Genomic DNA, 14625 nt, shown 5'->3' with positions numbered 1-14625 from the left:
CAGGTGCAGCTATGTGGCTTTGATCCTGGATAAAGTGTTTAAGTCATGGATGTTTAAAGTTTAACTTCTTCATATTTGACTAATATTAAAGTTCACTTTTCATTCAGGAAGTATGACGCTGCGCTGTCAGTACGCTTGTCCATGTTTGTGATTGGTCGAATGCTCCAAATACCACCCCTTTCATGTGAACGCGCACCTAACTAGATAGGACACGGCTGGCTTGAGCGATCCACTTGATAACCAGCGTCGTAGTACAGCTTAGCGAGAGCGCGTATGTTTTGGATTGGGCCAACCGGCTAACTCAAACATATCCAGGTTAAGTTGAACCAGCTTCGTAGTACAGGCCTCTGGTCGACCAGGCTAAGCTAACGTTGTATATGCTCCGTCCACACTCACAACAACGGCCTACAGACATAAATAAAGCAGCGACTGTATTCTCCATGACACAGACAGTCTGTGGTTTGTACTTGTTTCACTTTGGTCTAGTTTCTGAACAGATATGAGGAGCTGTGAGCTCTGAGTGCTAACAGCTAACGGCTGATGTTGGTTTTGTGGTTCGCATTGAAGATGACGTCACGGCTCCGCCTACACTGCGTTACTATAGTTACTGCCCCAGCTACTAAACTGTAATGGAAACGCAGCATAAACTGAGCCTAACCATACCGTACTAAGCCGTGCTAGGTCCTGCAGTGGAAAAGCGCCATTAGAGTGTAGAGGGTGTTTAAAATCTCCTGAAAACAATTCTTAAACTTGCTCTAAGTTCCATAATATTCACTCTTTTGTGGAGTCTTTTGTAGATGTTTGAGTAGCTAAATTACTCAGTGTTGTCTCAATGCCTTCATCATATCAAACTGACGGACACATCTGGCCCAACAGAGCTCTAGAGTGACACAAACTCAGCTGCCTCGCCCACACGCCCATGTAAATTGTTCTGCTCCTGGTAGAGCCTGAAGACTTTAGTGAAACTGCCGCCACGGCCACATTTTACACACTAAACACACAAATGGTTAATTATAGCTCTCAGATGATCACGGTCAAAAAATGTATCGATACTATTTACGGTTTTCTGAAGACGAGGCAAAACTGTCAGAGATTAACTTCAACACTTTCGAAGAGAGATTCACCACGGTGACCTTGTTGCTGGGCAGATTAGGAAACACACACACACACACACACACACACACACACACACACACACACACACACACACACACACACACACACACACACACACACACACACACACACACACACACACACACACACACACACACACACACACACACACACACACACACACACACACACACACACACACACACACACATTTCTGTACTCTGTGTCCCTGAACAACCTGAGAAACATGCATCAATTATTCAGAGGAAACACATTAAAACCTCGATCATGTATTCCTCCTGCAGACTGCTTTCTGTTAGGCTTGTGTTTATTTAATATTTTATCTTTTTATTTTATCGTTTATTAGACATTTTTCCTCTCATTTCAGAAGTGAATACATTTTATTATTTACTTTATTGGACATTTTACTCTCTGATGTTTTTATATCTCATTCTTTGTTATAGTAGATGTTTCATTAGACATTTTACTTTAATCTCTTATATTTATATATCTTATTTTATCTTTTTATTTCATATTTGCACTTATTTTTTCATATAATAATTTATTTGTATTTATCTTTTATTATATTTCTCATAACAAATTGAACAACTGGAAATAAAACCAGTATTTCTGATTCTGACGCCTTATTTTCACGACTGATGCCCCTTTCACACCGGCGCAAAAGTACCGGTTTTTCCTGTTCACACCGCAGCAGCGCCGCGTCTTAGCTCCGGAATGCGGTTCACTTCCAGCTCCAAAAAATTGTCGGTCTAGAAGCAAGAGCTTCGGAGCTATGACGCGGCGTCGCTTACGTCTCTCTTACGTCGAGGCGTGCAGGAAACTAAACCGACCTCCCTGAACATGGGTCGACTGAAGAGTCTCGTCATGCCTGCCTACAAGCAGTAGCGCTGAGCAAAGTGACTAGAAGGCAACCACACACTTATAAAAAAAAACACACTTTATAAAGTCAGGCAACACTAACCAGGCTTCGTGTGATTCTGTTTATTTGTACCTTACTTTGACCATCCGTTCGCTGTTATTGATCATTGTGGAGAGCAGGCAGACGTTTTGTTTGTTATTATAGCAGCTATCGGATGGAATCAATACATGGGCTGCACAGGTTGTCATGTCCGACTATCACAAGTAGAATCATAATGAAAAATACGTCGGTAAAAAGTGCCCGGAGAAAACGGCTTAGCAAGTAGTCAGTTTAGCTTCGGTTGCTATGCTAACATCACCCATGTTATACCAGAGAAACTTTCATAACAGCGTTGTGATGCCAAACAGCGTCAATTCAGACTGACACCAAACAGCGTCAATTCAGACTGACACACATTCACTTAAGGGGAACTGGGGATATGTATCAGCTGCTTGTGTGACAGTCAGACAGTGAATGCTTTAGAGCCGTGTGAGCTAACCCGGAGCTAACGGGAGAATACACTCCAGTGGAAGAGCAGCAGCACTGCAGCGGTCGGTAAATGCCGCTGAAACACATTAATAAACAATGAACCACGGCACTCTGGAGAAAAGTATAAGGTTGGAGAAGTCGTTATTTAATTTAATCTGGCTTCGTATGATTAAAAGCAACACGACCATCGACCCGACGCAGTCCCCCGTTGTTGTTGTTGTTGTTGTTGTTGTTGTGAGCTACGTTGGGGAGAAAATCAGCGATGTAAACGGTGACGTCATGACGCAGCAGCGGCAGCTCTGGGCGGTGTGAACAGAGCGGGAGCTGAAAAGGGAAACCGGAGCTGAACCCCCCCCCCCTTATCACCTGGATCTCCTCCTAGAGCACCATTGAGTTCTTTGTAACCAAATCTCTCTCAGAGGGGCGTGGGGAGGGGCTCCTTATTTTCATCTGAAGTAACAGACAGAGAATCAGCACTTTGGAAACAGGGGATTATGGGTAATGCTGCAATGATCTGTTTGGTGTTTCAGCCAATCAGAGACAGGCTCTGGATATATCTGAGACCTGTGATGTATTGATGAAGAAGAGGATGATAGGGGACCTTTAACATGTTTTCAATGAGGACGGTCACTTTGCTTATAAATCGCTCAAACTTTAAAGGGGTCGATTAGTCTCCTGTGACCTCTCCTTCTCACCACCATGCATCTGAAAGAGAGGAACCTATTGATCTCTTAAACTCCTCCACCTTTGCTCTTGTGCTGCTGGGTAGCTGACCTTCATCAGACGACCCCACAGTATCACCTTATCTCTGTTGTGCAACACACGATGTCTAATCCTCTCTCAGGGCGTAATCAAAAGACAAGGAGGAAACCAGCTTTGATTCAAAGAGGTCCTATTCTGCTTTTTGGGGGTTGGTGAAGATGCTTCTTCATTGCATTTTTCCTAATGTAAATGTTGTAACACGTTTGCCCCTGGCGGCCACCGTAATATAAGAATCAGGATACCATAGAGCGGTGCAGGGATGACGTATTCACCCAGAAGGAAGCTGCTGGTTCCCTCGACAAAAAAGCAACGGGATTTCTCCAGAGGATTTTGGAATATAGCTGGAAATAAGATCTGTGGAAAAATAACCTGTTTGATAAATGCACGTTTTGTTCAGCCGGATCATCTCCACATGTCTCTACTTTTATAATGTTCTAATCATAAATCTAATGTCCAGAAGCAAAATGCTAACGTGATGCTATAAAGGAACTACAGGCGAGTCCAGCAGCACGACTTCAACGTCACGCCAACTTCAGATCCATATTCAAACACACAGATTCTAAATGGTACGAGTTGAAGCGTTTGTTTGAACAGTTAGCAGGAGGCAGGTACTTGCTTTCAAGCAGAACAGGGCAAACTAACTTAGAGGAGTGTTTACGTGTTCGGCGTAATGACGTACAACGTCCTCCACGACTTCTGTAGTCCTATTCAGCCACTTGGTAACAACCATCGTTTTTCAGACACGTCAACTCTTCAGAAATCACCAGTGGGGTCACTGCTGATGGATTTAATGAACAAAACGTGATCCGTCTCTTCAATGTGTCTCAACCACAGACCTTATTTCAGATATTTTCCTAAATCCTATGGAGAGATCCCATTGGCTCTGAGACGAGGGAACAGGAAGGTTTGAAATGCTGACTCACTTCCTGGTTTTAGGACTCGTCACTGCACCATTCTATTAATCCACAGGAACACCGAAGAGTTGCCTTTTAACTGGACTTAAAATCACACTGTACATTTGACATGTATATTTAATATTCCATTCCTCACATACTTATTTATATAAAATATCCTGCTTTATATTTTGTTACTGTACATTTGTAATTCAACATGTATATTGTTCTACTTTTAGTTTTAATGCTAGTGTATTTCTATTGAGATGTTTACATTTTGGATTGTTTATTTCTTGTCTTTTAATTTCTCTAGTGTACAATGCCAAGTCTTTTTCTGCAACGCAAACATTTCCCAAATTGTGATCAATAAAGTACTTCTTATCTTATCTTATTATCTATTTCTTTCTCCATTCATTATTTCAGATTGAAGGATCTTTAGAAGTGCTCTGTCTTGTCTTCAAGCATCACACTCTGAGAGGAGAACAGACACCTGAAGCTACACAGACGTCTTCAATCTTCTAATACTACTTAACTCTCGTTCAGTTAGTGCAACAACACATCAGTGCAGGTCGGAGCAGACTAGAGATAACACTAAAGATTTGGGGATGAAATGAGTCGAGTAGCGCACATAAAAAAAAGAGGACAATGACAAGGGGAGGGTTTCAATGTATTCTACGATACGATACGATAATCCTATAACGATCAAGTCTGAAATGCTCCTTGCATCACAGCCGCTCCAGGTGTAACATCAGCAGACACATATCAAGACACAACACATGAAAACTGTTCCCTTATTGCAAATGTTTACTACTCCCTGTAACCGCAAGTCTATTTCATTGTAACTGGTGAAATGTTCTCAACTGTCTTCCAAATATATCAAATGAGTCGAGTATAGCACCATGCTAGCGATGCTAATGTCAACAAAGACCATATTACTTCCAACACATGTCTATCTCTGGTTCAGTTAGTGCTATGAGTGCAGCCTGGAGGTATCACTAAAGATTTGGGGATAAAATGAGTCGTAATGAGAATCAGGTTTATCACCAGGTAGGTTGACACGTACTAGGAATTTGACTTGGTTTACATAAAAGTAAAACAAAAATTAAAAAACACAGATGTCTAATCGTCGAAATAGTAGAATAAATAAAAAAGTGAGTGCAACAACACATCAGTGCAGGTACCCTCGGAGCAGCCTGGAGAGATAACACTACAGATTTTAGGATGAAATGAGTCAACACCAACCTGCTCTCGCTGCCTTGCTCCTTCTTCTGCCGGCCACTCAGCCACTTCCTCAGCAGGAAGCGTTTGCGGCGCGGCGATGCGCTCGGCGTGGAGCATCTCGACCAATGAGAGGTGGCGTCCTCGTCGCTGGACGGCGTGATCTCGATGGACGGCAGCTGCAGGTACTCCTTGGATCCGGAGTGGGGAAGATTGGCGGCCGGACGTCGGCTTTTCTCCAGCTCCCGCTCGCTGGGAACGCTGGGAACGTTCCTCATGCGGCGCATCTTGAAGCGTTTGCGTCGGAGCGTCGGCGTGGAAGAGCTGGAGCGCATCGAGCCGTCAGACACTGCATTGCGTCCGTTATCCGAGTACAACGGGTCGTCGATCGGGACGCTCACCTGGAGCGAAGGCAGTCTCAGGCTCTCACTCATGGTCCCAACTAGCCTTGGAGCAACACCTGAAGCCCGTTTAAAAGCTCCTCAAAGCAGCAGGAGCAGAAACAGTTGAGGTACAGTTTATCTCCTGGACGATGTTTCAGTTCTGCTTGATTATTTTAGAGAAGGACTGGCGGAGAAGTCCTGATAGCAGATATCTTGTGTGTTGATCTGTTTCAGGACGTCCTAACTAGCCTTGTAGCAACACCTAAGAAAAGGTCCTTGTAGCAACACCTCAGATAAGGTCCTTGTAGCAACACCTAAGAAAAGGTCCTTGTAGCAACACCTAAGAAAAGGTCCTTGTAGCAACACCTCAGAAAAGGTCCTTGTAGCAACACCTAAGAAAAGGTCCTTGTAGCAACACCTAAGAAAAGGTCCTTGTAGCAACACCTAAGAAAAGGTCCTTGTAGCAACACCTAAGAAAAGGTCCTTGTAGCAACACCTAAGAAAAGGTCCTTGTAGCAACACCTAAGAAAAGGTCCTTGTAGCAACACCTAAGAAAAGGTCCTTGTAGCAACACCTCAGAAAAGGTCCTTGTAGCAACACCTAAGAAAAGGTCCTTGTAGCAACACCTAAGAAAAGGTCCTTGTAGCAACACCTAAGAAAAGGTCCTTGTAGCAACACCTCAGAAAAGGTCCTTGTAGCAACACCTAAGAAAAGGTCCTTGTAGCAACACCTAAGAAAAGGTCCTTGTAGCAACACCTCAGAAAAGGTCCTTGTAGCAACACCTCAGAAAAGGTCCTTGTAGCAACACCTAAGAAAAGGTCCTTGTAGCAACACCTAAGAAAAGGTCCTTGTAGCAACACCTAAGAAAAGGCGGCAGTCTGTAGGGACTCGGACGTCGGACTGAAAGGTCGCCGGTTCACGTCCCGATCAGAACAAGAAGTACGGAGTATGGACTGGTACTGGAGAGAAGCCAGATCACCTCGTGGGCCGCTGCCGAGGTGCTCTTGAGCAAAGGCACCGAACCCCCAACTGCTCACTGGCGCGGGCTAAACGGCCTGCTTCTCCTCTCGATGCATGTGCCTGTGTATACTGTAACTGTGTGTATTGTATGTGAATTTACAACTGCATGTGCGTGTATGAAAAAAACAGAGGGAAAGACGGAATTTCTAAAGGTCCATCTTCTTCTTCTGAAGCCCCTTTTAAAGCTCCTTAAAGCTACAGTTGTGCAGCAAAAAGCAGAACACTTGAGGCCCAGTTTAGCTCCTTCACGATGTTGGTGGCTCCTCAGATTCTTTTAGAGCCCTCTCCAGGTGTTGACCAATAGATTGAAGAACTGTCTGGTCCTGATATCTTGTGCTGCTCCTGAGTGTTGATCTGTTTCAGGACGTCTGACGGACCAATGAGGCACAGTTTAGCCCCTGGACGATGTTTCAGTTCTGCTTGATTATTTGAAAGCCTCCTCCAGGCGCTAACATATGGATTGAAGAACTGTCTGGTCCTGATATCCTGTGCTGCTCCTGAGTGTTGATCTGTTTCAGGACGTCTGACGGACTGTGGCGCTCCGTCTCTCCGGCTGCAGAGCAGAGGGCTGGATTAGATAACAAAGGGGTCTTCTGTTCTGAGAGCAGCAGATGAAACATGTATAAGGTCTGTCAGCGAGTGTAACACAACTCCTCTGGGACCGGAGGGCCAAGTTACACTCTCTGTCAAAAGCTGCCAAAGCTCGAACGCTAAAGAGCGCTAACGCTGAACGAGTAATATTGATTACCAGGTAGATCTCCAGGTGCTCGATTAAAAGGTCACCTATTGTGCAAAATCCACTTATTCATGTCTCTTCTACACAAACATGTGTGCCCTCTGTGTTCAGAGTGTCAGGAACAAAGACCCCCTCTCTTTTTGTCCTGATCCATCCCTATAAAAAACACCCACCTGAATCTCCTCCTAGAGCAAATGGTGTTGTTTTAGCAGATGAGTAAAGCACCTGCTATCCCTTGATGCTGATGTTCTTTAGAGGCTGTGAGGTTGTTTGTTGTGTGCTTTTTAAAGTTGCTCCTGGTCCAGGTTGTGCCCATGCTGGAGGTCGGGGGTCCGTCTTGTCCCGGTTGAAGCCTACAGGTTAAAAGCAGGTGATAGGAAGGTACTGATGATGACCAAACACACAGGAACAGACAGTCAGAAAGGCACCATGATAGCATATCACAGAGAACAGGAAGCACACTCACACACATGCAGTATCTTATCCACCTCACACACATGCAGTATCTTATCCACCTCACACACATACAGTATCTTATCCACCTCACACACATGCAGTATCTTATCCACCTCACACACATACAGTATCTTATCCACCTCACACACATGCAGTATCTTATCCACCTCACACACATGCAGTATCTTATCCACCTCACACACATGCAGTATCTTATCCACCTCACACACATGCAGTATCTTATCCACCTCACACACATGCAGTATCTTATCCACCTCACACACAGTGCCCATACTCAGCTCTATCAACACCTTTCTGCCCTACCAACTGATTTACACAATCACCATCAGAGATAGCAGACGCTCGAATAGATCACACTGTTCACAACAGATATGTAAATGTGGCCGAGCGCTTTATAGGTTACAGAGAATCCACACGACGCTGAGGGCCTCAGGGAACGTTTGACTTTGCCTGAGGAGCCAAAGAGCTGTTTCAGATTCAGGTTACTTTATTGTGCATTATATTTACATACAAATGTAAATGTCTCCTCGGCAAAAGCAAGTGAAACATCACCAACCAGAGGACTCTTTAAAGTAGAGACACTACTTACTGATATACACCTGAACATCAGCAGGAGAGGACTCTTTAAAGTAGAGACACTACTTACTGATATACACCTGAACATCAGCAGGAGAGGACTCTTTAAAGTAGAGACACTACTTACTGATATACACCTGAACACCAGCAGGAGAGGACTCTTTAAAGTAGAGACACTACATACTGATATACATCTGAACATCAGCAGGAGAGGACTCTTTAAAGTAGAGACACTACACACTGATATACACCTGAACATCAGCAGGAGAGGACTCTTTAAAGTAGAGACACTACATACTGATATACACCTGAACATCAGCAGGAGAGGACTCTTTAAAGTAGAGACACTACATACTGATATACACCTGAACATCAGCAGGAGAGGACTCTTTAAAGTAGAGACACTACATACTGATATACACCTGAACATCAGCAGGAGAGGACTCTTTAAAGTAGAGACACTACATACTGGTATACACCTGAACATCAGCAGGAGAGGACTCTTTAAAGTAGAGACACTACATACTGATATACACCTGAACATCAGCAGGAGAGGACTCTTTAAAGTAGAGACACTACATACTGATATACACCTGAACATCAGCAGGAGAGGACTCTTTAAAGTAGAGACACTACATACTGATATACACCTGAACATCAGCAGGAGAGGACTCTTTAAAGTAGAGACACTACATACTGATATACACCTGAACATCAGCAGGAGAGGACTCTTTAAAGTAGAGACACTACATACTGATATACACCTGAACATCAGCAGGAGAGGACTCTTTAAAGTAGAGACACTACATACTGATATACACCTGAACATCAGCAGGAGAGGACTCTTTAAAGTAGAGACACTACATACTGATATACACCTGAACATCAGCAGGAGAGGACTCTTTAAAGTAGAGACACTACATACTGATATACACCTGAACATCAGCAGGAGAGGACTCTTTAAAGTAGAGACACTACATACTGATATACACCTGAACATCAGCAGGAGAGGACTCTTTAAAGTAGAGACACTACATACTGATATACACCTGAACATCAGCAGGAGAGGACTCTTTAAAGTAGAGACACTACATACTGATATACACCTGAACATCAGCAGGAGAGGACTCTTTAAAGTAGAGACACTACATACTGATATACACCTGAACATCAGCAGGAGAGGACTCTTTAAAGTAGAGACACTACATACTGATATACACCTGAACATCAGCAGGAGAGGACTCTTTAAAGTAGAGACACTACATACTGATATACACCTGAACATCAGCAGGAGAGGACTCTTTAAAGTAGAGACACTACATACTGATATACACCTGAACATCAGCAGGAGAGGACTCTTTAAAGTAGAGACACTACATACTGGTATACACCTGAACATCAGCAGGAGAGGACTCTTTAAAGTAGAGACACTACATACTGATATACACCTGAACATCAGCAGGAGAGGACTCTTTAAAGTAGAGACACTACATACTGATATACACCTGAATTTGAGCTAGATAGGGCCCTTTTAGTTTTGCTGGATTTGGGCCATGAGGAAACCTGTCAGCTTTACAGGTGCAACTGTCAGGCAAACAGAATAAAAATAGAAACTCAATTGGGGCAAACCATCACAGAGGTCTTGTGGGGGACCAGGATCATAAGACCTGGAGTCAACAGTAAACAGTAACTACCATCTCCCTTCTCTCCTGTTTTTCTACACATATGGTTTCTCAGCTTGGCCTAAGAGGTGAGAAACAAACAGCGGGGGGGCTGTTATGTGGACAGAGAGGACAAATCACAGACAGAAATATGTGTTAAAACAGGATTACTATTCCCAGTTATTACTACCAGTGGTGGAAGAAGTAAAAATAGAAATACCACGGTCGGAAAATACTCCATTACAAGTAAAAGTCCTGCATTGAGTTGAAGTACAGAAGTATCACAAGGTAGATTTAATTAAACGAAGACAAGTAAAAAGAACAATGGCTTTTTTTTTTTTACAGTATAACATTGCTATAGAATATAATGATTCTGTTTATCACCAACAATAAATGACAGATCTGTTCAATGTTAAATGTTGTTTGTAAGGGAATTGGAGGAGGGGACACGGGGATTTGAGCCTTTGCAGACCATTTACATTAGGGCTGCACGATATTGGAAAAAACTGACATTGCGATATTTTCTTCCCCTGCGATATACAGTATATTACGATATGAAAAAATACAGGAATTGAAGAAAAGACAGTTTTTTTTGTCCGCAAACCATCCTTTCTTGAACTTTAATGCTATACAATTTTTACAATATTTAACCGGATGAAGGATTTTAGTCACGGACTTCTGGATCTTAAGTCATCAGAGCAACAAGCTGAGCTAGCTCGGTTATCCTGCTGTGATCTGATCAAGAATGATTGTGATTGGTGGTTTGCTGTGTCACTCACTCAAGTAGCCTAGACATGAGAGCCGCGCGAGTTTTCCTTTTGTAACATATAATAATTAATAAATAATTGTAACATGACGTGTTTGAGTTCATTTGCCTACTTAATTTGTCCTAAAAAAAAAGGACATTTAAATCAAATAAAAACGTCCTGCGATGTCAATATTGCGCATGCGCATAACGCGATTATTGTCACGACAAGATATATTGTGCAGCCCTAATTTACATGCACTAAAACCTACAGAATACACACTGGAGAAGTACAAGTATGTCTTTTCTTAAGTAAATATACTTTATTTCATTCCACTAGTTCTTACAATTGCAACTAAGGTAATCAATTAAAGATTTTCTTTTCTCTGACCAAAAGGGTTAGCAAGGACTTCATAGAGTCCGTACAGAAGAGGCATAGAAAATCAGAAACGTAATATGTGTGATTTGAAATCTGAACAATCTCTACTGTAGCTCTAATCTCTGACTCAGCAGTAATCCATCCCAGAGGGAGTGAGAAAATATCTTAGAGAGTCCATCCAGAGGGTCTTAAGAAAAGGAAGAAGACTCTATAAGACAATGATTCGCTCCAAAGTGTTTCTGGCAGAGGGACAGCCAAGCAGCTTAAGTGAATATAAAACTCATATATCTGACATCCTGAAACTGGGAATAGATTTTAAGGACTGCTGAAATGAAAAGACCAGAATAACTTTAAGCTAGAAGGATTCAATTGTGAGGGTCTCAGTAAGGCATCATTTACCCTGTGATTGTAGAGAACAGAGAGATAGCAGAGGAACCAGCATACGCATTGTTCAGGCCTCATAACAAAGAGCAAAAATTATAGTTTTTTTCGAGCCGAGAGGACCCTGGATGTTGCTGCTGGTTGAGTGTTGTTTAATATGTACAACACATACTTTAATATGAGCTTCATGTACTTTAATATGAGCTTCAAGTACTTTAATATGTACACCATCTATTCGTGTTGGACCTTTATCTCCTCGCTCTACGGCTGTCAGTCGGCTGTGAGCGTTGAAGCTCATTCAGACAAAGTGTGAGAGAAACATCTTCTGGTTGGCTGTAGTAGTGAAAACAAGGTCAAACTAATATAGAGCAGCACAGACAGATAGTGAACTCAAAGCGGAGAGAAGCTACGTTGTCTAGATATCCATGCCGCCTTTTTCCGCCTCAAAAACATAGCTTGTCTCCCCCGATCACGAATCGATCACTGCATCGTGTACGGTTCACGGTACATGTTTTACATTAACAACAATCCTGCGGCAAACTAACAACAGCGTTTATATATATATATATATATATACACAGTATAATGATAATCTAATAAGTGTCTCAATTTGTCTGGGACTTTAGCTCCTAAGTAGCGTTGATAGCTCTCTCTTACGGCCCGTCCACACAGCAGCGTTCAAAAGATCTTGGAGGTGGGCGTATCTGAAGCTTGGGGATTTTTTGCGAGCAAGGCACCAACAACCAATCACATGAATCTCCCGCCCCCGACATACAAAGCAAAACAGTTTGAAGTAAACTGGATATAAACTCCCCAAACAGGCGAAAACCTACCACTGTCTCTGCCACCTCCCTCCATGCCTGGCTCCTCCGGTTTGTATCCCGGTAGGTAAATAGGGACTGGTCATAAAGCACCGGGTGATTCCCTACCGCTAATTTCTCCTGCATGTTTTGGAATATGAGGAAATGACCTGCGGTATGTCTCTCCCAGCATACACGCCGTTTGATTGGCTAGAGCTTGAACTGTCAGATTTACATACACGGGATTTGATTGGCTGACGCTTCCACCTCAGCTTCAAAAGTTGAACATTGCTCAACTTTGAATCCTGAAAATCCTGAAAATCTCCGCTCGCCTGCCCACAATGCAGTTCGGCGAAAAGTGAGGCAAAGTGACGTCACCCCATTCAAAGTGAATGGGCAGAAGCGTTCCAAGATTTTTTAACGCTGCTGTGTGGACGGGCCGTTAGAGGTTAGGGTTAGGGTCCGAACTCTTTGCTCATAACAGTTACCTGTTTCTCAGTTTGTTTACACAGGCGAACAAAATAGTCTTTGTTCTTGTTTCTAAGTGACGGGTGTTTCATGAGACGACGTTTAAGCTAGCTTGGGACCACGGCACTGATGGATTTTATTTGCAGCAACTAAATCATATTTCTTTGGACCAATTAAGTGACATTTTCAACGGTACACCTGACTTGGAAATCACTGGCCTAACACATCCGTAACTGCAGCGATCGGTCTTTATTTAAATCACAACTCTTCAAAACTCACCTCTCCAGATCTGCTATTGATCCATGATTAGTGTTATTTCAATGTTGGTTTAAAGAGTTTGAGCGCGTAAACTGAGTGTCTTTGAGTACCCTAAAAAGCACTGTACAAATAAAACCTAAATATTATTAGTATAGTAAAAAGCACTGAGAGTTCTTCTTATGAAACGCTGCGAGGAGACTTTGCCCGGTGCCTTTCTGCCAGATTAAGGACATTATGTGGACAAAGGACCTAAGTCCACATAATACTGTGACCCTTCATAAAACACAGAGGTTTTTATATAAAAAGCTGAATATTAACCATTCTGTTAATCTGTGTAGCCTGGTTGTGATAAAGGCTGCACTGTCCTTAATCCAAAATCTTAATGATCACGTATTATTACTTCCACAACTTCCAACAAGATACCTTTTTCAACTACTTTGAAAAAAAAAGGTAACTTGGAGGTGTTGTTATTCTAGTTATAACCACGTCAGATATACGGCTTGATCTCAAATAACCTATGAGGGTCAGATTACTCCTGCTAAAACAAACTGTGAATTCAAACATTGCTATCAGTGTAATAGAGACATGATCGACAAATATCAGGATTTCCCAGCACGCTTTCATGAGCAAATATTTGATTTAAGGCAAAAGGACTGTTTAAAGGTTGGCTGTAATCACTTCACGCTAAATCCTTCTTGTTAGTGACATAAAACCTTTTCAATTCTTACCCAAGCAAAGGATTTGTTGTTTTTTATGCACTCAGCTTTCTTTATTTGCGCATGTTTCCTCAAGTTGCTGACGGGACCACAGTTCAAAGCTACTAGTAACCATTTAGTCTCTACTATTGTGCATCAATTGACAAGCCATACATGGTTAATTTCCCCTTGAAGGCATACAGTATTCAAGCCACCTTCATAACTCAAACAGACCAGATAGCCAGAATATAAGGGAGTAGTGTACCGACTAACAGAAAGCATATTTTTTTAATGCAAAATTGTTTCTTAAAAATACGTATTTTTTATTATCCTTATATATATTTCTTTTTTTTTACCTACTTTGCAACTTACTTTTTAAATTGTTTATGTTCGCAACACCAGATACCAAAGCAAATTCCTTGTATGTGTGAACGTACCTGGCAATAAACTTGATTCTGATTCTGATTTATGTGTTTTGGAACATTTGTGTTTTTATATCTGCAGCTGATGGAAATGTTAATTGGGCGTTGTAGCGTGTTAGCACCTGTCACTACATATACCTAATTTCACCATATGGACACAGATGACTGATCTCCAATCCCATCGTGTAATTATTTGCCCGTCTGACCATCATATTTGGGCTCCAGTA

The 14625-nt window shown here is 42.4% G+C and overlaps 1 protein-coding gene across 1 annotated transcript in view; it reads right to left on the bottom strand.

Annotated features, from left to right (window-relative positions):
• gramd1bb (GRAM domain containing 1Bb) overlaps nt 1-5831 on the bottom strand; it is a gene marked incomplete in the record, with an annotated part of 129362 nt that extends 123531 nt beyond the window's left edge. Inside the window, 1 exon segment of the mRNA XM_034123732.1 lies at nt 5422-5831. Coding sequence (XP_033979623.1) covers nt 5422-5831 — 410 coding nt within the window.
• Between the last annotated feature and the right edge of the window lie 8794 nt (nt 5832-14625).

Source organism: Trematomus bernacchii, unplaced genomic scaffold, assembly GCF_902827165.1.
Source record: "Trematomus bernacchii unplaced genomic scaffold, fTreBer1.1, whole genome shotgun sequence".
Classification (NCBI taxonomy): Eukaryota; Metazoa; Chordata; class Actinopteri; order Perciformes; family Nototheniidae; genus Trematomus; species Trematomus bernacchii.
The sequence above is the reverse complement of the archived record's forward strand: the minus strand, read 5'-3'. Positions and strand labels throughout refer to the sequence as shown.